The 24,682-nt window shown below is 40.8% G+C and overlaps 2 protein-coding genes across 3 annotated transcripts; one reads left to right on the forward strand and one right to left on the reverse strand.

Annotated features, from left to right (window-relative positions):
* Positions 1-87: 87 nt before the first annotated feature.
* On the forward strand, positions 88-23,676 carry katna1 (katanin p60 (ATPase containing) subunit A 1). 2 transcript variants are annotated; one of them, XM_054762316.1, is made up of 12 exons: positions 88-163; positions 772-895; positions 13,494-13,656; positions 13,723-13,862; positions 15,669-15,864; positions 16,420-16,535; positions 16,737-16,842; positions 18,426-18,584; positions 18,802-18,928; positions 19,036-19,170; positions 20,393-20,519; positions 21,469-23,676. In XM_054762316.1, the coding sequence occupies exons 3-12, from the start codon at positions 13,495-13,497 to the stop codon at positions 21,665-21,667; spliced, it is 1,467 nt and encodes a 488-aa protein (XP_054618291.1). In that variant the 5' UTR covers positions 88-163; positions 772-895; position 13,494; the 3' UTR covers positions 21,668-23,676. The 2 variants fall into 2 exon arrangements, with proteins under 2 accessions (XP_054618291.1, XP_054618290.1); XM_054762315.1 differs by lacking the exons at positions 88-163; positions 772-895 and adding an exon at positions 11,635-11,792 and having other exon boundaries at positions 21,469-23,671.
* LOC129172511 (coxsackievirus and adenovirus receptor homolog) lies at positions 1,846-5,818 on the reverse strand. The gene is made up of 3 exons (XM_054762319.1): positions 5,718-5,818; positions 2,134-3,094; positions 1,846-2,067 (listed from the first exon to the last, which is right to left on the reverse strand). The coding sequence occupies exons 2-3, from the start codon at positions 3,067-3,069 to the stop codon at positions 2,032-2,034; spliced, it is 972 nt and encodes a 323-aa protein (XP_054618294.1). The 5' UTR covers positions 3,070-3,094; positions 5,718-5,818; the 3' UTR covers positions 1,846-2,031.
* Positions 23,677-24,682: the final 1,006 nt, after the last annotated feature.

Raw genomic sequence — 24,682 nt, forward strand, 5'->3', positions numbered from 1 at the left:
GTGGCCGGATTCTCTCTGTTACATCCGTCTGACTTGACGCATGTCCATTGTGCGTGTGCTAACTTTCTCTCGCCGCACAGATAGACTATTACTGTATTTTTAGTATTTTTCTTTCACCGCATATTTGGTGTCAAATGCTGATACTATGTGGGAATGCATAAAGGTAAGTTTTGATGACTTATTGAGTGCTAATGTGCACATTTGTCTCAAGTTAATTCATGCTAGCACACTGCCTTTTACCACACACTTCAAACAGCGATGTAATAATCTCTCTGGAAAAACTCCAGAGATAAGATAAATTAGATCGCTGCAATGTACGAACCCCAATCCCCCACATCCTCCCCGGTCCGCGGGAGATTTGTGGGAACACAAGCCGGTCCATGGGTCAAAAAAGGTTGGGGACCACTGCTCTGGAGAATCACACTTGTTAATTGTTGCCAACTCCTCAGTAACAACAATAGCTATTGGCTGTCCTAGAAGTTGTTATATGACGTAATCGGCTAATTTGCATCAGGAAAACAAGCATAACTTTGTGGGAGAAGCAAAAAAGTGAAAAAAACTATGTGAGAAACAAAAAAGTGAGTGAAAAATTATTAAAATTATGTTTAGAACTACAAATGAACTTGATTGCAATTTAAATTTAGCCGTCACTTCATCAAAATAAAATTCTTTGAATATTTTATCTCAGGGCCTTTGAAAGTCTAGAGAGCATAATAATTGCACCTTTCATGTACCTCGCGCGTGCATGATTTATTTGCATTTTGGATGCAGATGGATGAAGAGCTCTGTTATGCTCAGTGTGCTGCGGGCGCCGAGTGTCAACTGAGCGCTAGTGACAGCTTTGGGATGAAGTGGACCTCTCAGCAAGACCTGCTGCTGCCTCCAACAACGTCAGGTAAAAATATATTTAAAAATGATTAGACTGCAGTCAGAACATTCAGAAAGCGCTTTGAACGCCATATGAGTGCCATTCGATTGCTGCCAAAGTCTGGTCGGAAGGACCAGCATCATCAGGAATAGGAGCTGGCTTGGGTTGCAACTCCTCTTCCCCATCTACGCCTCACCTTGGCTCCTTTTTTCCTTGGCGGCATGACGTGATGTGAATAAGGCGACGCTCCAAAGTGGCATTTCAACGGCATGTGGCTGCATTTTTGATTATGCGGTGTTCCGAATTACATTCTCATTCGAGAGACAATTTGGACATTTTGAACACATTTGAGAACGCTTAAGGCGGCATTCATGAGTACTCCAGCTGAGTTCTTTTAATATCAAAATATATTCCGGCAGCAATTGAGATCCATTCGAGCTGTATTCCAGCTAATTCGAGGCGCATTTGGAGACGTCCTGGCAGGATCTGAAGTGGCTTGCGGTTTCAGTTCTCCCTCAAATGCAATCAGAATGCTTGGAATGCTGTTAGAATACCGTAAGAATATTTGCAATAACTTTGGAGTGCCGTTCAATATGTTTCCACTCCAAATGCACCTTGAAAATTTTTAGCATGAGACAAACATTCCGGCATCACAATGGGTCCGAAAATTTGGAATGAACTCAGAATGCAGTCACAATTTTTTGAATGCACTTTGAATATCCAGGAATGTAAACCAGGAATTTTCATTCCAATGGCATTCCAAAGTGTGACATGGCCCCCTTCCTCGCCTGACCTAAACCTGATTGAGAACTTGTGGGCCTTCTTTACAATGTACAGTGAAGGTGAACAGTGTCTGGAAGGCTTTGTTTGCTGCTGCAAAAAAAGTTAACAGTCAAATGATCAAGAAACTGACAAGACTCCATGGATGGAAGGCATGTCTGTGTTACTGAAAAGGCTTCCTATATTGGTCACTTTTTTGAAGTATCAGAAATGTTTATTTGATTTTATAAGCTGGTATAATGTCAGAATTTTAGACACTGCGTCGTTGGAGACCCCCTGGTGTATGGGACAGACAACACAGCACAAAGCCAGTTTTAAAAAACTGATAAAGGACAAACAGTATAGAAAAGAAATGATGTTGCCGCCGCATGTCCTGGTCCTCCTCAAAGAGCTTCCCCCTCGTCAGAGAAGAGATGTCCCTGTCGGAGCAAAAACATCAGTCAGCATGTGATGGTGGGCATGGATGGATGTTGCATGTCCCTCACCCTGTCTGATTGCTGAGACAGAGCTTTGGCTCTCTTTGTGGTCAGCCAGTTGGAAGTAGAGGGCGCCACCTCCTCCGTTTCATTGGGGATATACATACGATTTCTTCTGCGCCGGTACCAGATAACAACCGCAGCACAGACAGTGGCCAGCAAAAGCATGGCGGTCGTCACGGCCGCTACTGTTGTTGGAGCTCCACTGCCAGGGGACATCTTAGATTCAACTCCATTGCTCGGTGGTGCCAGTGGATTCTTGAGTGGGACCAGACAGCTTTTGGTGGAAATCAGACATTTCATTGTGCAGAGATACTGTCCATAGTCGTCCTCTGTGAAGTTCTTTACAACCAAGTCACCGCTTGTGGTGTCCACATAGGCTTTAGAAGGCAACGTCTGGTTTCCATTGGTCTTTTTCCATGCGTACCTCACCCAGTTGACATTTGATCTGCATTTGAGCGTCACATCCTTACCCATCGTAGGCTCCCCTTCCACAGTACACACTGGCTTGTCATTCGCGGTACACACCGCCGTGCCCATCTCCTCAAAAACTGTCACGATCACTTTCCTCTTGAAGATTTTAGATGACTTTCGCACGCTGCACACATACGTCCCCGTGTCTGAGAGACGCAAATTATGGATGGTTATGGAAGCATCTTTGTTGCGGGGGTCAGGAGACGTGAAGGAGACCCTGCCCTCCATTTGTTTGTACAGATCAGTATACAGCTTCTTGTCCTTAGTAAGCCAAATAATGGGCCTGTCTTCATCTCTTATGTTTGGAAGTCGCTTCGACCACTCGATATCGTAGTACCCGTTGGCAGAGGAAATCGTGTACCTGCAGCCAAGAGTGACGTTTGATCCCTCGGGTGCATCAATTTGAAAAGCATAAGCTGAGCTGCAAAAGCTCAGCAGCGTCATCATCAAAGACCACTGCACCCACCCCATGGTTGGACTGCTAGACTGGACCTTGCTGTAAAATAAAACAAATCAAATATCAATCAAACATCTAATATAAATCACATTACTGCTGTACAACTAGTTTCTTTATATCATACATGTCACATAGGTATTAAACATGCCATATTAGCATCAAGATTAGGCGCATCATTATCATCATGTGTGTAACAGTCTTCCTGTCTTTGATCCTTTGATCGAGTTCGAGTTAGGCAGGATATCTTGATTGATTTGACTCCCTATTTTTGGTTGATTTGATTCCCTATTTATTTATGTTTTGACTTATTTTGAGCCTGTATTGTTATTAGAATATTTTATTATATAAATAGTATTTTTTGGCACTGTAGTTGGTCACCTGGTGTCTGAAATATGCTACGTAAACAGGCGCGGATTTAGAGGGGGGTGTGGGGGGTGTACACCCTCCCCCCGTTTTAAGGCACCCACGATTTTTTTTGCCGGATTCTGATGTATGTCCATAGGGACTGCATCTGACATGCATCTGAATTATGGGCGCGTGGTGGACGCATATGCCAGAATGCAACCGAGACGCATGCTATTCCTGCTATTCCTATTCCAGGCTGATAATTGACATTGGACATTGAGCGTGTGCTGTACATGGATATTCAGGTGGAGGTGCAAAATAAAGGTTCTGGCATCATGACTATAAGGAAAACTGTTGTAGTAGTAGTAGTAGTAGTAGTACTTTCTTAATCCCACAGCCGGGAAATTCATCTGTTACAGCAGCAAGCAAGATACACAAGTAAAGAATGCATAGTCATAGACAATGCATGCAATGCATAATGACATAGTGAATACAAAAAGGTTCAGGTGTTGTAGAGCCTGATAGCGGTCGGTATGACGGACCTGCGGAACCTCTCCTTCTTACACCGTGGGTGTAATAGTCTGCTGCTGAAGGAGCTGCCCAGGGAAACAACAGTGTCATGTAGCGGGTGGGAGGTTGTCTATGTTGTCTATTCTCAATGAAAATTAACCAGAAAAGCGATCCCCAGTGACATAAAATTATACTCAAATCCTCGGAATTTACAGCTGCTTCAAATTGGAAAATATTTCAGAAAATTGAGCTAAAATGGGTTTCTCCTAGCACCGGGTAATTTTATAAATACAGTCAAACCTGTCTATAGCGGCCACTGAAGGGAAACGGCAAAAGTGGCCGCTATAGACAGGTTGGTGGCCATTTTGAATTTGTGCACACACATATTAACATGTATTCCCAAAAAGACTGGAGCAAAACCAAGAGACACAGGGGAAAACGCTCTGTTGAAACATAAACAGGTAGGTAAATCTAGGTAACAGCTCCGGTGAGGAAACTAGTAATATCAATAACAACAATGAACCAGCGCCGCACATTCGACGCCATCCGCCACAAATGTTAATTGACCGCAGCTGCGCGACCACCAGGCATGAAGCGGCTGCCTCTTCCTCCCCGGAGAAGGCACAGCCCACCAAATAAGAGCGCAGGACAGGTGACGCTCGCTCCTGTCCTGCAGAACGTCACAAATTTCCATCTTGGATTTTTTTTAACCCAATTTTAAAAGCAAGAAATGAAAATTTTAGTGAAAGAGCCTGAGGATATATGTACAGGTTACGTGTGAAGCAGTCATGAATGGGTGTGTGCGTGAACAATTGAGTGCGGAGGAGGTGCGAAGATTGTCGTAAACTAACAATACCATCGCTCCTTTCTTATTGAATGGGCTTCTAATTGCTAATTAGTCGGCAATTAAGTGATATTTTAGATGTTTTATTCAGGTGTTTTGGCTATTTTAGAATCTATTCACGGCATTGCAAAGTGGGAAGATTACCATTTTGGCCGTCATTGAATCTTTTCAGGGCGGCATTGCAAAGTAAGAAGACGGCTTTTTTTATGTCGAACTAGGACTCAATAATTAAAGTCTACACACGACGGCTTCATTGCTTAAAAAACTAAACTTTTTCGTGCATGAAGTTTCTGCTTGAGTCAGCATTTTGGCCGCTATATGTGGTCAGATATTGACCAAGGGATACAAAATAGGTGGCCGCTGGCCGCGTTAGACAAGTGACCACTATACACAGGGTCTATAACACGTCAATTTTCTGCAGGGGAGTGACCGCTATACACAGGGTCTATAACACGTCAATTTTCTGCAGGGGATTTTTTCAGTGGCCGCTATACAGGTGGCCGCCAAGACAGGTTTGACTGTAGAATGTTTTGGCTTAAACAATATATTCCAAGGATAAAAATAACAACAAACTCTTGAAATTAAGGACATAAAATTGGCCTCAGATATCACCAGATTGCAGGAAATGAGGTCTAGGGCCCCCAGACTTGAGGTCTAGGGCCCCCAGACTTGAGGTCTAGGGCCCCCGGCCCCCCGCTCCATTTCCAGCGCCTCGGCCACACCCCCCCTTTTCAAAAAAGCTAGATCCGCCCCTGATAAATTTGAATTGAATAATCTTAAATAACTATCAATGCTGTCATCTGGTGTTTCTAATACTTAGCAGCAATAAGATTTTCAACAACATTATTAATAATCAATTCATTTTATTGGCAGAATATGCCGAGAGTCATGAAAAGAGCTGCAAAATAGCCTCCACTTTGGACACCTCCGCTCTAGCATAAAGCATAAAAAGGTGAGCTTTACTTGCACTTCTTGAATGATGAAGGAAGCCTCAGTTGGATTCTCTTCAAAACATTGCAGCAGCAAACACAGTCAATCCACAGTTAAGCCACCTCTCCCCCTCACTTTATACTTGTATATGCACACCTTCAAACACAAAATACATGATAGTTGCACGTCATAATGTACAAAGACGCTTTCATCTTACTGGTTATGATGAAAACTACAACCGTCCTATCAGAATGTTCCAAGATACCTTTGGAGCGGTCATGGTTACCTCGTAGTTCAAAAGTGGAAAATTTCACCAAAGGAGGAAGGAGGAGATCCCCCAGGACACCATCCGTAGTCTCATTAGGAGCATGCCCCGACGTTGTCAGGCATGCGTACAAGCACGTGGGGGCCACACAAACTACTGAGAACCATTTTGAGTTGCTACAATGACATTTGAGCAAAAAGGACCAGTCTGCTGCATCATTTTTTCACTTTCATTTTTGGGGTGTCTTTGATTTCCCCCCTCTATAGGGTGATCATTTTCATTTCTATCAAATGATGTGGCATCATTTTGTTACTAATACATCAGCCACTTATTATCAGGAAAGATATTCAAGATCATTTTTCCTCCAGTTTAGATCTGATGTGTTTTCGAAGTGTTCCTCTAATTTTTTTGAGCAGTGTATATTTGTATTTATTTTTCCATTGACTAATAGCGATGATTTTACCACGGACGACACCCACGCTGTGATTTGCCGACTATCGCACTTCCAAGTGTTGACGAAAAATCGATACAGTACAGTCAAACTTCGGTTTTTGTACGTATGATTTGTTTTTTGAAATTTTGCCCCGGTTTTTACGCAATAGTGCACGTAACAATCTAGTCTGTTTGCGGCGTCCTGTAAACAAACAAAACACCCTGCGTGTCAGTGACTCACAGCGAGTGTATTTTGAATTAAGTCTAAAAAAAAAACCAAACCAATGGGCCAAAAAACGTTGATAAACGCTGACACTGTTGCAACACTACTGAATTCAAGAAATAAATCATTACAACGTCTGAAGATGGTGTCCGTTTGTTTCGCCCTATCTTCGTTATCATGCGCCATGTCTCGCAAATTGTATCGTGAGGCACCCTGAGATTCTCAGCCCTTGTTGTAAATTTGCAGTCATAGAAAAAATGATTAGACCACCCTTGTTTCTTCAGTTTCTTGTTCATTTTAATGCCTGATACAACTAAACGTACCTTTGTTTGGACAAATATATCAATGACAACAAAAATAGCTCCTAAGAGTTACATTTTTGGGCAGTTCAATGCTATAGCTATTCATGTAAGAAGTTGAGTGATTTTGGTTATTATCAAGAAAACCATGGAAGTTGGTAGATATCAGCTCTTAAGTCAAACTCTTATGAGGGTGCCTCACGTAGTTCATGAAAGTTGAAAGTATACTTTCCTAATGATATTACAAAATGAACACACCACAACATCACAGCCCATGCCTCAACGTGCCATTTAAAGGCATGCTCGGTGTGTAAAATCTGTTGCCAGACGTATGGTAATTATCATATTTGTACGAGAGTTTTACCCCCTGTACAATGTGTGTTAGTTAGGGAGCTTATTTAAAGACAAAACTGCATTATAAGCTATGCTATACAGGGTCTGTGGTAATGTCAAATCCAGTATGTACGATATTTTTTTCCAAATTAAAATAATTAAAGCTTCTGGTACAATCATTTGTCATTTCCTGTCTGGCAACCCTGGCCTCAAGGCGCTATTGACTTGTACGCATGCACAGTGTGTATGGTTCCCCGGTTAAAAGTGATGGGAAACCCGATTCCTTTTATTGACTGGAGTTCTTATGAGTCACACATTGGCTGTGTCTGTACCTGGGTCTGCAGCCTACTGGTCCGCATTTGTGGGCTGCAGGACGTCATCACGCCGCGCGAAGGCTGTCCAAATTAGAAAGTCGGCTAAGTCCCCTTCAAATGCGGCCGACAAATGTGTCCTCTTTCTCCATTGAATGGAAGTCACCATTCAGACCATCCTTTGTGGCCCTTCATATCCCAGGATTCTTTGGGCTCCCATCTTCCATCCAGCCCTTAAAAAATGTCACACATTTTACAAAGCAAAGAGAAGCATAAGTATTGATTTATTAATAAGTACTGATTTATTTGGTTTGGTGTGTGGTGCCTTTGGATGTAATCCCAAAAACCGGCTCACAAGCACGTACAGTAAATGGACAGTAAAAAAATGGAGTATGTACACGGTCAGATGATAATTTGCCAAACAAAATGATGTTTTTTGTGTTTTCGACATGTAAATGAATAAACATTGTGTCGAAACTAATGCTGTTGTGATTTTCGTCCACGGTGTTAATTGCAACGATTCAGGAATAGGGACGATATTATGCCTTACAATTGATTTACTATACAATCAAGTACAATCATTTATAACCGGCTTAGCAAATGGCAGCAAGTGGTACATTTTCGACATGAATGAAAATAGTGACTATTATTAAACATGTATTTCAAATAAATATGTGAGTATGGTGTTGCTGGATGTGTTCCATCAACAAAGTGTGTCTGTCACTGGGACATCATGTGGACTGGTACATGTTTCCACTGTCCTCAAGTGGGTCTGCAAAGATGATCTACGCCGGCAGCCATGTCACTAACCCTTTTCAAAGAAAATGTTCTTTCTCTATTATGTAAACACCAAAAAAAACGTCCGCCACAAACTTTATAAAGAACACAAATAGAATAGGATAGCTTTAAACTACTGAAGATAATCATGATCAGGGGCCCCAGTAAACAGGTAAATAATAGTCAGAAAATGATTAAAATTGTGTACACAACAACGGACAGGCGACAGCGCGCAGTGATACGACGGGAGAGAAAGTACACCGCTATCTGTATCTGTATCTGTAGGTGCCATCACCCATCTAAATTACTATGGGTACTTGGAGTGGGCGGGACATAAACCGAAAGTAGGTGTGGTTTAACCGGAAGTAGGTGGGGCTAAGTCTGAAATCGACATGGATTGATCAGAAGTTGCTATATTTATTGTCTATTTTTCAGCTATATGTGTACGGTGTATGTGTGTAAGTGATCTGTAAGACTTTATTATTTCATTATTTTTTAATGATCTGTGTGAAAACAATTCTACATCTACAAAAAGCCTGTCACAACCTTACCGCTGTCGCGTGACTTTTGTGTCTGATCCTCCGCCTTGCAGTTCCACACACGAATGCATTCTGTTTTACACACAAATGCCAGTAAACTGAGAAATGGCCTGTACTTTGCACGCCACAACAGCAGGTGGTGCTGTTTATTCAATTTAGATAATAATAATAACGGATTCAATTTGATATAGTGCTTTTCAAGGCACCCAAAGCCCTTCACAATGACTTACAGTGTTCCCTCGTTTATAGCGGGGGATAGGTTCCCAAAATAGCCCGCAATAAGTGAAATCTGCAAAGTAGCCAACTTTACTTTTTTGGAATTATTATATGTTTTTTAAGGCTGTAAAACCCCTCACCATACACTTTTCTCAGACAGGCATTAACATTTTCTCACATTTCTCTCTTGTTTAAACACTCTCAAAGTTCACATTTTGTTTGAATTTTAATGATCAACCAACTCGTTTGGACACAAGAAATTATTAAGTGTTTTTTATTAATTATTATTAGGTATTTCACTCACAGTATTTCACTCTTACCGTGCCTCCTCATCCTGGCGCTGTTCCGCTGTAGTGCTTTTGTATCCTTGTTAAAACATATTGCTCCTGTCATCGTATTTTCCTCCTCCTCCTCGTCCTCCTTGAACCGAAGCTTTATTTATTCCGCAATGGCGCCCTAAAGCCTGTTTTATGCTTTCCGCATCCGCAAGGTCCGTGCGGCTCCGTGCGGGCAAATTACGTCATTTTCGCACCCACGCCCCCTCGAGTGTCCCTTTTCATGCGGAAAATTCCCGCTCCGCGCACCTCCAAATTTTTCTAACTACGCGGACGGAGACACACGGGAAAAAATGGCAGACAAGCAGGAGATCCTCGCAGCTGAAGTACAAAAATACCGGCAGTTATATGCGGTAGGGTACCGTGACGCACGGTAATTTAAGCATAAAGAAACACTCAAACAAGTTGTGTTTTAAGTAAAGTTGTTTGGTTTTTATTTTCTTTTGCCGTGTTCCCCATGCTTTTTGTAAGCACAGTCTCCTGCCGGGGTAATCCCACGTGGTGGGAAGAATGAAGAGCTGCGATTGCAGCACTCCCATTCAAAGGACGAGTGGACCACCTTCTGTTCCTTTTCGGTCGCAGCAGCAAATAATACAACACAATTCCTCTTCTTCAAGAAGTAGATGCTCAAGTGTCGCCATGTTGGACGTCAAGTAAACAACGGCAAACGTCTTCTGCTCTAGTTTAGTACCGTGGTAGGCACGTGTTTTCGATACACTGCCCCTTGCAGTTTGGGAGCAGACACTACACGGAGTGTAAAGTCACACACGGTCTCTTGAGTGGATTTCCTTTTCTTTTTCGAGCGGAAAGTATAACCCAGCCTTAACTTCTACCTTCCTTCAGCATGTCCAGAAGTCCAACTTTTTGTGTGACGGCTGGCTTCCTTTGCCTTTTGGGTGCAGAACGTTTCGTCGACATTTTGTCGAGGAGAAAACTTTCGAACATGCAGCGTTCAGTCACACTGTTAGCTTCTTCTGTTTCTTCTATTGTTTATTGGCAGTTTATCACACGGTAATAACAATGACCACAACAGGAGACGGCACAAAGCAGACTGTTTGACAATGGTCTACAGCCAATCAGGACGCAGAAGAGACACAGTGCAGAGAGAAGAGAGAGAGAGACACCACCACAGAACTACAACACTCAACTTCCCCTAATGCTATGCTTCTTAAAGGGCCAGGCTCGGCCTGTAATGGCATTCATACGCTGTAAAAAACAAAAACAAAAATACAACGAGTCCACAAAAGGTAAACCGCGATGGAGTGAGGCAACACTGTACTTCATTATAAAGGGTTCACGTGAACCCATTTTAATCCAAATACTCAAGTGTGGACTCAACTGGCCGTACAAGTGGGGCTTCCACAAATAGGAAATGCACGTTGTTGTATCCTGGAGGAGTTGTGTTCATTTAATGTTTATACAGTTTAAAGTAAGAATAATGTTTTGTAATCTTTAAAAATCATTTGTTGTTTAATGTGTCCCCGTGAATAAACACTGGCCTATCCCTGCCCTCCCTGATAAAACTGGTCTAGAACCGCACTGTTGGTATCAGATTGATACCAAAATTGCATGAATTTTTTCAGTACTTTGCTGCTATAATGACACTTATCTCACTCGTAGCTGCTATTTTGCACTATTGATTTGATTTTCTCAAACAACTGAATGTAACAAAGAATAATTGTATTATGTTGACGATATTGTTACATTGTCTTATTTTGTTGTGTTAAAAATATGTTAAGTTTGTTGATACAAATATTGTATTGTTTACTGAAAATCTTTGGCCTGTGTTGTATTCTGATTATAATGATGATCAACAAATTAAAGGCAAAAATCATTCAATGATATCTTCCTGTAAAAAGTATCAGTACTGGTATCGACAAAACCGACCTTGTATTTACCTGGTATCAGATCTACAATGCACTGCAGAAAAAAATGCATTAGAGTACCGCCTACATCTTGCGAATATCTATAGGTTATTTTGAAAATCTCTCCCGGATTTGTAATGCTTGCTGAAGGAGTCGCGTGCTGAACTCACATCCGGTTGTCAAAACGTACTCAACAGCAACAGTTCTCTTTCCAAAATAATAATACAGATATGAACTTGGTTGTGCTCTAGAGCCGGATATCAACAATGCTGGTGTCTTAGCTTGATTATTAACTGTAAGGGCAGCGCATGGGCTGGTGATCATGTGACGAGCTCCTGCGGTACCGATGCCTCGCAGCTCTCCCGGAAGTGGGGCTGGAGTTAACTTCCGTGAACTCACTCACAACTGCGGACCAGTAAACTGTTGTTTTTAACGTCATTGCGTATTTAAACTGCTGAAGCGGAACTCGTCACATCTGCCGCTGCCAAAACTCTGCGTGGGCTCATTTAAAAAGTTGAGTATTTGTTTGTATTTATTTGAAAGTAATGTTTGGGTACAATGTTTGTTCGGTTTCGAGCGGTATAAACTTAGTTGGACGTGAAAACAACAGCGGTGTAACTGAATTCCAAACAACCAAGTGTCGTCGAAAGTGTAAAATACATGTAATTGTTCGTACATGGACGTAAATGTGAGACGTTTTGCCAGAAACATCTCGTAGTTTCTCTTTAAAACAGCGACTGACTCCCGTCAAACTTTTGTTAGTTGAGCACAAGGGTGTCCAAAGTGCGGCCAGGGACCCATTTTGGGCACGTGGCATACTCTAAAAATAAAACGAATTCATTATAAATGAGCTATATTACGCCATATTACTCTAATTTGCTTTGTCACCTTTTTCAATGCACACAAACATAAGATGTGGATGTGTCTGTGTAGGCTCTCAGTCTCTCATAAGATGTGGATGTTGACATTGCGTGTTTAGAATAAAATGAGATAAGAGAGAGTCTGTTTTACCACAATACGTGCTAATTTACCTTTTATCCTATATTATTCTGAATCCTGGTATTTAAATATGTGAATGTGATCATTAACACCAGGAGTGTCCAAACGTTTTCCAGTGAGGGCCACATAGAGAGAAATGAAAGGATGCAAGGGCCTCTTTGATAGTTTGTAAAGCAACGCATGTAGATATGCTAAGAAGTTATATTTCAAGAAAAAAAAAATGCATCTCAGCTTTGTGATATAGGTGAAAAAGTCTATTAGTATCAACTTCACTCTTTGCTCTTTTTTTTCCATTTTTGCTGTTATTTTCCCCCCCAATTATTTCAACTTTATTCCTAAATAATCTTTGTACATTTTCTTCCCATTATATTACTTTATTCCCATAATATAACTTTTTCCCCTGACTTATTTTACCAAAAATGACGTTTATTTTGTTTTGTTTCTCATAATATGAGGAGTTTTTAATGTTTTTAATATTTCAACTCTATGCTACTAAAATGCCATTTTTCCTCATAATATTCCAAATTTATTCTTGTGAAATTCTCTTTTTTCCTGTTAATATTTTTACTTTATTCTTCTAAAATGACAGCTGTTTTTTCCTATTCTGCTGTAGTTGTTTTTAATTTTCCAACTAATTCAACTTTCTTCTTGTGAATTTTCTTCTCGTAATTATGACTTATTCCCATAATATTTCCTTGTCACATAACGTTTTCCGCAACCTAAATTACCAAAACTTGCAACTTTATTTTATTGTTTTGTTTTTCTTATATTATGACTTCAAAAAAACAACATCTTTCTTAAATATTTCAACTTTATGCTACTAAAATAGCATTATTTTTCCTCATACTATTATTAAGTTATTCTCATAAAATTACAACTTTTTTGACTTGTAAAATTATTTTTGCTGCTGTTTTTTTTGTTGTTTGTTTCTTGTTAAATTATATTTTTACAATGTCTTTCGGGCTGCACTTTGTACACCCCCGGTCTACATAGAACTGTTGTTTACATTGCCGTGTGTATGCGTTCCAAACCTCAATAATACTTTGAGGCCTTTTGTGAAGGATCACGAAAATCCTGTTCTTTCCTGATCTGGATTAACTCCCACACTTACCAAGTTTATAAAAGAGGTGGCGCTAGAAGACAAATCTGTTACAATGAAAGCATTTACACTGTTTTTTGTTTCAAAGCATAAAAATTTGCATTTACAATTTGCAGTATGAGTTTACGTGAGATCAACGAGAACGTGAAGTTGGCTCGTGAATACGCTCTGCTGGGAAACTACAACTCTGCAAGCGTTCTCTATCAAGGCTTGCTGGAACAAATCAATAAGTACGTGTACACCACAAGAGACGGCAGTCTTCAGCAGAGATGGCAGAAGGTAAATGTGGATCACATGGGACCCGGTCAGAGTTGACGCTGACTCCGATGTGCTTTCCGTCTCCAGTTGTGGCAGGAAGTGAGTGAGGAGAACAGACAGGTTCAGGTGATCATGTCCACCCTGGAAAGCTTTCGTCTGGACGCGGCGCCTGCTAAACCAATTGACCCAGATGATTGGGAAGTACGGCCTGTGCACGTTGAACCGAGGTATGGAAGCTCCGGGATATTTTTACACTCTGCAAAGACTGCACAGTGATTAACTTTGGGTTAAATATGCTCTTTGTGTGTGATCCTTTGACCTGGATTAGTAAACTAGAGTCCCTGTTGTGAGCCTGATCCTGTATGGTCTGGGTTACAATGTGAAACGCAATTTCTTGGCCTTTTTTCCCCTCTCACTGGTGTCCGTATCTAATTCAGTGTGTACTAGAATATGCAGTCGGGATGTCCCGATCTGATGATCAGGTTCGGGATAGGCTGCCGATCCGCTGTATTTTGAAGATCGGATAATAACGACATCTGCCACGAGATCGGGCCGAGCCGGTTGCCGTATCACGTTCGTAACTGTGGGCCACACTCCAACATGGTAGGTGCGGTATTGGGCCTCAAGGCTGGTTGCTACTCGACTCCCGCCACCCGCAGTGATAGAGTGAGTGATAGAGTTTAGACATCATAGTACATTTAATATTGCACTATATTATAGCGTTGATGAATACCCAGCATGCCTTGAGGGCACTTGGTAAACAACAGCTAAAATGATGTGCACTTTGTCGTCGCGACCCACATAGAATGGTAGTTCATTGTTGTTGGTGTTAACTTACCTGTCTTGTGTTGTGCTGTTTATTTTTGGTCCGTTTGTGCTGTGCTATCAAGCTGGTCATTGGCGGAGTACCTCCCTTGAGCAAGCTGAGGGGCCTCTGACGATGCAGAGTTGTGTTGCCCCCGCCACAAATAAACTAATGTATGGGGAAACCCTGATGTTTATTCATACAGTATCATTTGGACAGCGGCAATCAGAGGATGTGGTCACACACTTTATATATTTTATATTATGAAGGTTTGTGAACTGTACCTGTGGATGAGCGATGAAATTACAGTTGGCGTGTTTGTGTCAGTCCCCCACCAAACACAGAGCTGTAAACCTCGAGGAAGCACTGCACGCGCTAGTGCACGGGTGAGCAACCTGCGGCCCGCAGGCTACATCAGGTCCCTCAAGTGTCTTAATCCGGCCCACCGGGCATTTCTAAATTACTTTTTTTTTTTTACCTTTAACATGGAAAGTGTAGCCGGCAACATGACTTGCAGCGCCATTGTGGCACGCTTGAGTGGCTCAAATAGTCAGATGCAATCCGTAGCTTGTACAAAAAAGCGATCCGAACAACACAACACGTCCACACACGACGAACAAAGTAACGTACCTACTGCACCATATAGGCATACAAACAAATATCTTCTCACAATACCCATGGCAAAAAAAAAACTCATGTATTCCCGCCGCAAAGACATGCTGGGTAGTTTGTGGTACTCTTTCTCCCAACATTTTGCCGTGTTTGTCACATTTTGCTAGATTGCAAAAAATATTGATGTCGTCGGAGAAGTACACAAGGAGGAGTTAACATACTGTTGATATCCATTGTTTTATTGTTCATAGTTCATACTGTATTATTGTTGCAGCTGGACTACCCAGCATGCCTTGCGGGCATTTGGACATAACAGTTTTTAAGTTGTGGCAGGTTTAGCGCTTAGTTGTTGATTTATGAAATGCATTAACTTGCTATGCATGCGTTGTATTTTTGTTTCGTTGCACCGTGAGCGAGTATGTCGTTCTGCTTGATGCCACCTATATATAGACGCCCCCCCACTCCAAATTTTTTAACCCAATGTGGCCCATGAGTCAAAAAGTTTGCCCACCCCCGCTGTAGTGGTTAGCACAGGCTTGTGTTTGCGCTGTAATGAGAGGCTTGAAATAAAACTTAATAGATGCACCCCCTTCTGTTTTTTTTTCTCATTTTACAGACATTCTCCAAGTCCCATCAGGCCACCTGCAAACCCTTATAAGGACAGCAAACCTCCCAACAACCGCCTCAGCGTGGCGGTCAGGGCCCAGCAAAGACATTCACCCCGCGGGGCCAATGGGGACAGAAACAAACCCACTAAAGGCAAAGATAAAAAGGAAACAAAAGAGGCTGCTGGCAAAGCAAAGGATGATAAGGTGAAGTTTTTACTGAACACACCACTCCTTTGCACTTCCAATGTTGGAGTTTCTGGAGTTTCTATTCACCCTGTAAAAACCCCTAATTCAATTTACCGTACTTTTGGCATCCCTGATCCTAGTACTGGTATTGACTTTATTATGTTCTCCTAACTTTGCATTCTCTGCAATCGCTTATGGTGTTTGGCCCTTACAGTATAAACTACATTGACAATATATAATACAATACTTCAATGTACCTTTGAAGCTATTTGTGAAATCCGAGCTGGTAAAACCAGCATAATTTTTTTTTTTTTTTAAAGCCAACATATTAACATATAACCCGGGAAACATCGTTTTGTTTTGGAATATTTCACAAAAGCAAAAAATGTCCCGATTTATCACACCCTCCAGGATTTGGCGATAGCACCAATTAAAGTTACACATAATGGAATTGAGATTTCAGACATCTTTTTAATGTTTGTGAATGAATAAAAATAGTTGCAAGTGTCTGAGCTCCCCTAAAGTGTATAGTTGTTCATGCTTACTGTTTTCTTCTGTTGTTTCATGTCCTAGAGCAAAGGAGAAGGCCAGGAAAAGGAAGTGAAGAAGTTTGATGGGGCAGGATATGACAAAGACCTCGTGGAGGCCCTGGAGAGAGATATCATATCTCAGAATCCAAACATTAAATGGTATGTGTTGGTCTGTTTTTGCTTGGTTTCTACTAAGAAGTAAGTAACCACAGTATCTATTTTTTTTATTATGCATATGAATTTGTCTGATGATAACATGCAAGGCCAAGCTTTTATATTGCATCTTATTAGAATGTCCTGGTATGCTTGTGACTGTCAGTGTAAAAAACATTTTACCTCAGGAGTCGTTTTATTTTTCAGGGACGACATTGCGGACCTGGGTGATGCAAAAAAACTCCTGAAAGAAGCGGTGGTGCTGCCAATGTGGATGCCAGCCTTTTTCAAAGGCATACGAAGACCGTGGAAGGTATTTGGAAGGCTACAATGCAAAGTATTGGTTTTGTTTACGCCAGGGGTGTCCAAACTTTTTCCAGCGAGGGCCACATAGTGAAAAGTGAAAGGGTGCAAGGGCCACTTTGATATTTTGAAAAGCAACACATGTAGACATGCTAAGAGGTTATTTACGGTATATTTTAAGAGAAAACTGCATCGCAGCTTTGTGATATAAATGAAAAAAAAATACATTTTCCAAATATTTCAACTTTGTTTTCAAATAAATAAATAAATGTTCTTCTCATTATATTTTGAAGTTAAGTTTCCCCAACCTCATTTTCCAAAAAAATACAACTTTATTTTGTTTTGTTTGTTTCTCATATTGTTCTGACTTTAAAAATGTATATATTTTTTCTTCTTATATTTCAACTCAATGCTAATAAAATGACATTATTTTTCCTCACAATATTGCGAGTTTATTCTCGGAAAATTGCAAATTCTTTCTCGTTAGAATATTATTATATATTATAATATATATTATATATATATATTATATATTATTAAATATTACTATTTTCACACAATTTTGGGGATTTTATTCTCACAATATTATAACTTTTTTTTCCCCAACCTAATTTTCCAAAATTTACAAATTTATTTACTGTTTTCTTTGTTTCTCATATCAGCACTTTTAAAAAAGATTTTTTCTTTTAATATTTCAACTTTATGCTACTAAAATGACATTATTTCTCCTCAGAATGTTATGAGTTCATTCTCGTAAAATTGCGACTTGTTTTCTCAGACTTTCATCCCCCCCCCCAACTATTTCGGCTTTCTTCTTGTAAATTTTCTTCTTGTAATTATGACTTTATTCTGGTAATATAACTTTTTTTCCCAACCTAAATGTCCAAAAATTACAACTTTATCCGTTGTTTTGTTTGTGCGTCCGTTCTCTATGCCGTTTATCCTCATTAGGGTCGCAGGGATTTGCTGGAGCCTATCCCAGCTGACTTTGGGCGAGAAGCGGGGTACACCCTGGACTGGTCGCCAGCCAATCGCAGGGCACATACAGTATAGACAATCAATCATTCACACTCACATTCATACCTATGGACAATTTAGAGTCTACAATTAACCTAACATGCATGTTTTTGGAATGTGGGAGGAAACCGGAGTACCTGGAGAAATTCCACGCATGCACGGGAAGAACATGCAAACTCAGAGATGCCCAAGCAGTCTTCCCGATCTCCTGACTGTGTGGCCAACATGCTTCTTTTTTTTTCTCATAATATTACCTTTTTTAAAAATAACATTTTTTTTCTTTAATATTTCAACTTCATGCTATTGAAATGACATTATTTTTCCCCATAATATTATGACATTATTTTCATAAAATTACGAATTTTCTTGTTAGATTACAACTCTTTTAATTTTAATATTTTGACTTGATTTTTGTAAAATTACTGCTGATTTAAAAAAGAAAAAAAATTCTTGTTAAATTACAGTATATGTTTTAGAATGTGCCGCCAGCCACAAATGGCCCCGGGCCCACACTATGGACACCCCTGGTGTATGGCATGTCACTCATTGGGGAAATAAATGTCTCACTTTTTTTAGGGAGTGCTCATGGTGGGACCTCCCGGCACAGGGAAAACCCTTTTAGCAAAAGCTGTGGCCACTGAATGCAGGACCACCTTCTTCAACGTCTCCTCCTCGACTCTGGCCTCCAAGTACCGAGGAGAGTCTGAAAAATTAGTGCGCCTGCTTTTTGAAATGGTAAGACTCTCACTGATCTTCACTGTTGGGTTGGGTATCGTGTACATATTATCGGAAATTGGTTGACTACGACCTTTGACTGGGATCCTGACAGTAGTAGCAGTAGTAGTAGTAGTAGTAGCAGTAGTAGTAGTACTTTATTAATCCCACAGCAGGGAGATTCACTTGTTACAGCTTATTTCTCAATCACAAGCTTTGTCACACTCCCCTTGTGCAGGCACGCTTTTATGCTCCCACCACCATCTTCATCGATGAGATAGACTCCATGTGCAGTCGCAGGGGAACCTCCGAGGAGCACGAGGCCAGTCGGAGGGTCAAAGCGGAGCTACTGGTGCAGATGGACGGTAGACAAACCGCTTTTCATTCAGCCCCTTTGCGCTAAATGTTTGCACGGGTTTCCCAGAAAATGAGACCAGAAACTGTTTTTTCTATTTTCCCCCCCCCCACATAGGTGTGGGAGGAGCGTCGGAAAGCGATGACCCTTCAAAGATGGTGATGGTGCTGGCTGCCACCAACTTCCCGTGGGACATAGATGAGGCTCTGAGAAGACGTCTGGAAAAGAGGATCTACATCCCTCTGCCCTCTGGTGCATTTCTTTGACTTCAGCCCTGGCAGCTGTTTTACTGCATGATGGATAAGAGTACAGTACAATACCATACATGACAACCCTTTAATACCAACCCCTGTTAACTGCATAATGTGGGGCCTTAGCTGGATTATCCCACCGCACCTCCTCAACACAAATTCATTTGCTGCCTCAGCTCCACATTCCTATCATTCCTTATCAACCTTTTAGTGCATGTCCTTTATTTCCTAATGAGCCCTGGTAAAGCAGCAGTAATCCTAATGGAATTACTGCCTGCTTCTTAAGGGGCCACCCGTCAGGCATTCATTTAAGGAGGTACCTTTGGGAGGGTCCCCCTGTCTAGACCAGGGGTGTCCAAAGTGCAAGCCAGGGGCCATTTTCAGCCCACAGCTCGTTTTTTTTTATAATTGGCCTTCGACATTCTCAAAATGTAATGAGTTACTTATGAATAAGATGTATTGGATATTACCAGTGATGGGAGTAACGGCGTTGCCTGTGAATGGAGTAGATGCACTGAAATGTAGAATGAATGTTGAAGTCATTATATAATATTTAATAACATATAAAGCAATTCATCCATTGAGGATTGAACCAGCAACCATCAGGTTAGGCGACAACCACACTACCTGAGCCATGACACCATGCTCAGAATAAGCAGAATGTTGCATGTAATGTTAAATGTCAAATGAATTTCCACCAATAGGGGGCGACAGTAAAACTGCCCATTCATGATCAAAGGGGACTGCATTTGTCCAGTCCTGATAGATGGCCTTCATACCGAAATGGGCTGAACATGTTTTGATGTCGGAATGGTTTGAAGCGTTGGAGAAACGTGGGAGTTTACAAGACTTACTTTTACAAGATTATTCTTGTAAAATTACTATTACATTTTTGTTATATTACAGCTTTTTTTCTCAATATTTTGACTTTATTCTTGTAAAATACAAGCTGATTTTAAATTTTTTTCATGTTTTTTTTTTTTTTTAGTTAAATAATATTTTTAGAATGTGCTGCTGGCCAATAAAAAACAGCTGCGGGCCGTAAATGGCCCCCGGCTGCACTTTGGGCACCCCTGCTATAGTGCATTTGTCCAAGCATATCTTTTATCTGCAGATGCTGGTTTCAGCACATGGGCGTAGACTTGTCGAAAGTGTGTACGGTTGAAAGCATGCGAGCACACATGGTGTCCGTTGTAAGCGTAGCCTCCTCCTCGTGCTTCCAGGCAAAGGACGGGTGGAGCTGCTAAGGATTAACCTGAAGGAGTTGGAGCTGGCCAGTGACGTGGACTTGGACAAGATCGCGGAGCAGATGGAAGGATACTCGGGGGCAGACATCACAAACGTTTGCAGGTCAGACTTCTTCTACGCACAATAACAGATTAGAACAGTTAAGCTTCTCAGCGAGACGGTGTTTTAACTAGATGGCTCCATGACACTTTTTCCAGGTCTGATACCGTTGTATACCTGCCGATACCAATACCAATCCTTCGATATATCGTAATATATGCATATGCCTGCGCTTAAGTTAATATAGACTTTAAAACATATCATGTTCAAACTGTGCTATGGGGCGTGTCTTCATTGTACGTGTAATATCTCGCCATATGGTATCGACGAGAGGAGTTGCCGCTGGGAGTACCCAGCATGCCTTGCGGTCACTTTGTAAATAATTAAATTGACGTGTTATGTTGTTAGCGCTTAGTTGCAAATTGAGGCGTGTTTTTCTCAAGCAAGCTGAAGTGTCTTACGACGACGAGTTACGACACCATCCGCTGGACTGAATTATAACGACAAGCCAGTCAAATAGTGATTGTATAAATCAAATATATACAAGTTATTATTATTATATAGAAGCATATTTTTAAAGAATATTATATAATATATTTATATTATATAGATTAATGTATAAAAAATTATATACAGTACATAAAACATAAGAGTGCCAAATCATCTTGTGGCGGTCCAAAGTTAATTATGGCGGACCGACACAAGTTTTGACTTGGTGACGTTTCTCTACTTTTCACACAGCAAACATGAAAATGACGCTAGGCTAATCCACTCATGCACTCGCAACGGTGTTACCTAGCTAACGTGCAACTTTGAGCGTTTACGCGATAGTTTTAGCGTTTGGATCAAACCGGACAGGGTTTACGATATATTTTCCCTGATGTCCGCTCCAGTAAATGTGTCCCGTATCGGACCAGTTGTCCCCGTTTTGAACAAAGGTGTTAATGTTGTTGTAGTTTGGTATGTTTATTAAATATCAGATGTAAGAAGCTTTTATTCTGTAACACCGCAGGGACGCTTCGCTGATGGCCATGAGGCGGCGAATCGAAGGCCTCACGCCGGAGGAAATCCGCAACATATCCCGAGACGAGATGCACATGCCCACGACCATGGAGGACTTCGAAACAGCCCTGAAGAAAGTCTCCAAGTCGGTGTCTGCAGCCGACCTGGAGAAGTATGAGAAGTGGATTGAGGAGTTTGGCTCGTGTTAAGGTGCGAAACAGCAGTTTTAGTCTCTCATCAGCCCTGGAGGTGTCACCGAAAAGTGCTTCGTTGGCTTTTCTTTTGTAGTGGAAAGTCACTTTTGCAGAGGAAAAATAAGTAAATCAAATTGTCAAAGAACTGACTAGAGGACACGCGCACAAACACACCACATTCCTGTGCCTTCATATTCGCCTTGAATCTTGTATCTATGAAACACGAAAAAGGTCAATCTTGACACTGTTTTTATATGAACTTATGTAATATTGATGCCAATTCTATAACTATATTTCTATAAATAAAGTCAACTATGTATTTAAAGAACTGTTTTTTTTTTTGTACGTTAGGTACTGAAAACAAAAATTTGACAATTTGAAGTATGAATATTTGCAAGACTACGTGTACAAGGCAAAGGAATTTTAAATCCGTTCCTACAAAGTCAAATTTTTGTGTAAGTCGGAACTCATACCTAAATTGAGTGACACTTAAGTCGCTCGCACTATGCACAGAACACATGAAGGAGTTAAAATAGTCATAAAAACACTAAATACAAAAATTAAAAGAAGGCATAATAAAAAAAAACATACAAATTCCTTACAATTATGCCTGCGGTTTATTGGGAGGTGGAAGTAGAAGCTGCAGGAGAATTATTGAATCTGGTCTTGCAGCCAAAGCACTAGAAACCTTTCCATCTCAATAAGACCACTATTAGGTTATTACTGTCACTTTCATAGGAACAGATACATGCTTAAAGATACAGCGATAGTGTTAGAGTGGGTTTTTTGACTGTCAGTGAACGTGACATGAGTCTTTATATATATATATATATATATATAAAATGTAAAGGGATATAAATTTTGGAAATAAGGGCATAAGGGCCAATATTTTATTTAAAAAAATATATATAGTTAGAAATCCAACAGTTTTTTTTTTTTTTTTGCATGTTTAAGGCAAGTGGGATGCAGAAGAGAATGGGCGGTGCAGAGGGGACAGGGAAGAGACTTCCCACAGTGCAATTCTTCTTAAAGGGCCGGGCTCAGAAAATCCGCGATAGAGCGAGGGAACACTAGTTAAATAATAAGCCATGTTATCCTTGGTCAGTGTAGGTGCACGTGAGGCTCACATACTGCAGTGTATTCTTCCGCTCTAACTAGTTTTCGAGCGAGTCTCATGTTTGCAGCCCAAAATAACATGCGTACTTAACTTACGGGAGGAAATGGACTTTCACTTGGATAGCGCTTTGACACTGTTAACACCTACCTGAGCCATGCCGCCACCAGCCTGTTCATGACCACGGAACGCCATCAACCGGGCATCACCTGTACTTAGACTCTTCATTGTCATTGCACAATGCACACAAAATTGGGGTACTGTCCCACGATGGTGAAAAAGACAGTGACAAGTCTTAAAATAAGGACCAACCCCACCAGTCCTCCAAAGCGGAAAGTCAAGTCAAGACAAGGATTCAGTCCAGCTTGTAACCAATCAAATTTATGCACACGTGTTTGAATATTTCATGGGTCAAACAGCATTCAAACAGAAATGTCAATCATCTCAGCTTCCAGGCATATTTACATCATCGGTACAAAAAGTAGCAAATCAATGTGGAATTCCAAGTCCAGTGAGCTATCTTGTAGAAAGAACATTTTAAGTACACGTGCAGTACATCATGCTTTGTGCAGCTGAACTGGATGCTTAAATGCAACACAGCACCCTAAGATGGGCCGAACTGCATTAAAAAAAAAAAAAAGGTCCCCAAAAGTGCAGTGTTTTCACAATCCTGTGTGCACATGCTCTAGCGCAGTGGGTATGAATAACGAGTGTTGTTCACATGCAGGGAGCTAATACATGTTTTATCACACTGCTGTAAGAAAGTGATGGACACTTAATTAGAGAATAGTACTGATATCCTGGGTCTGTGCAAAAATACTTGTTTATCTAAGCCAGGGGCGTCCAAACTATTTCCAGTGAGGGCCACATAGTGAAACATGAAAGGATGCCACTTGGATATTTTGTAACGCAGCACATTTTAATAAAGTTGAAATAAAGTTTTTTTATTTCAAGAAAAACTGCATCTCAGCTTTGTGATTTTGGTGGAAAAAACTTTCTTCTTGTAAATTTTCTACTCGTAATATTTTGACTTTATTCTCGTAATACAACTTTTTCCCCAAACGTAATTTTCCTCCCAAAAAATCTAACTTTATTCATAGTTTTGTTTCTCGTAGTATGATGACGTGACAGAAATGTATTTTTTCTTTAATATTTCAAGTTTTTCCTCATTGCAAATGCATTTTATATTAATTGTACACAAATACGGGAAGGACTCAAAAAGGCCTCGCAAATTACACTTGTTAAAAAAAACAAACAACAACACTAAAACTCGTGTTATAATTGCAGCTCCAGGCTATTTTTCAAATGGCGCATTTGATAGTAAAGGTTGCAGGCTCCCACCCTGACCAGACAGCTGCTTCCGGACTGCGGACTCTTTTCACAAATCCCAGAATTTCCTTCTCATACCTTCTCTGTGAGGATGCCGTCTAACCATCCAACAGTCCTTATCTTCTAGACCAGGGGTCCCCAACCACCCGGTACCGATCCATGGGCGGGGCCGAACCGAGCCACGGGAAACTTTCAGGTACAATGATAAAAAAAAAACAAAAAACATTTGTAAATAACTATGTTAAATTTTCTGTAAATGCATATACATTTTGGAAATGCAGGCCGTTACATTATTTAAGAAATATAGTTACAATTCTCAGTTTTTGTACGTTTATGTTGTTTGCTGCAACGATCTTTGAATGCATCATTTCTGTCTCCCATGCTGCACGGATAGACTACTACTCTATTTTTACCATTTTTCTTTAACCTCATATTTGGTCTCAAAGGCTGCTACTATGTGGGAATGCATAAAGGTAAGTTTTGATTACGTTATCGAGTGCTAACGTGAACATTTGTTGGCGCTCAACCTCAAGTTAATTCACACTAGCAAACTGCCGTTTACCACACAACTCCAGGCTCGTACTGGT

Source organism: Dunckerocampus dactyliophorus, chromosome 19 (genome assembly GCF_027744805.1).
Source record: "Dunckerocampus dactyliophorus isolate RoL2022-P2 chromosome 19, RoL_Ddac_1.1, whole genome shotgun sequence".
NCBI classification, from domain to species: Eukaryota; Metazoa; Chordata; class Actinopteri; order Syngnathiformes; family Syngnathidae; genus Dunckerocampus; species Dunckerocampus dactyliophorus.

What these genes read in the sequence shown, in the direction of transcription:
- katna1 (XM_054762316.1), top strand. Translation starts at nt 13,495, where the DNA reads ATGAGTTTACGTGAGATCAACGAGAACGTGAAGTTGGCTCGTGAATAC. An exon ending in CCTGTGCACGTTGAACCGAG is followed by an intron (nt 13,863 to 15,668) that starts GTATGGAAGCTC and finishes CTCATTTTACAG; the next exon opens with ACATTCTCCAAGTCCCATCA. An exon ending in GCATACGAAGACCGTGGAAG is followed by an intron (nt 16,843 to 18,425) that starts GTATTTGGAAGG and finishes CACTTTTTTTAG; the next exon opens with GGAGTGCTCATGGTGGGACC.
- LOC129172511 (XM_054762319.1), bottom strand. Translation starts at nt 3,069, where the DNA reads ATGGGGTGGGTGCAGTGGTCTTTGATGATGACGCTGCTGAGCTTTTGC. An exon ending in TGTCTCAGCAATCAGACAGG is followed by an intron (nt 2,068 to 2,133) that starts GTGAGGGACATG and finishes TTGCTCCGACAG; the next exon opens with GGACATCTCTTCTCTGACGA.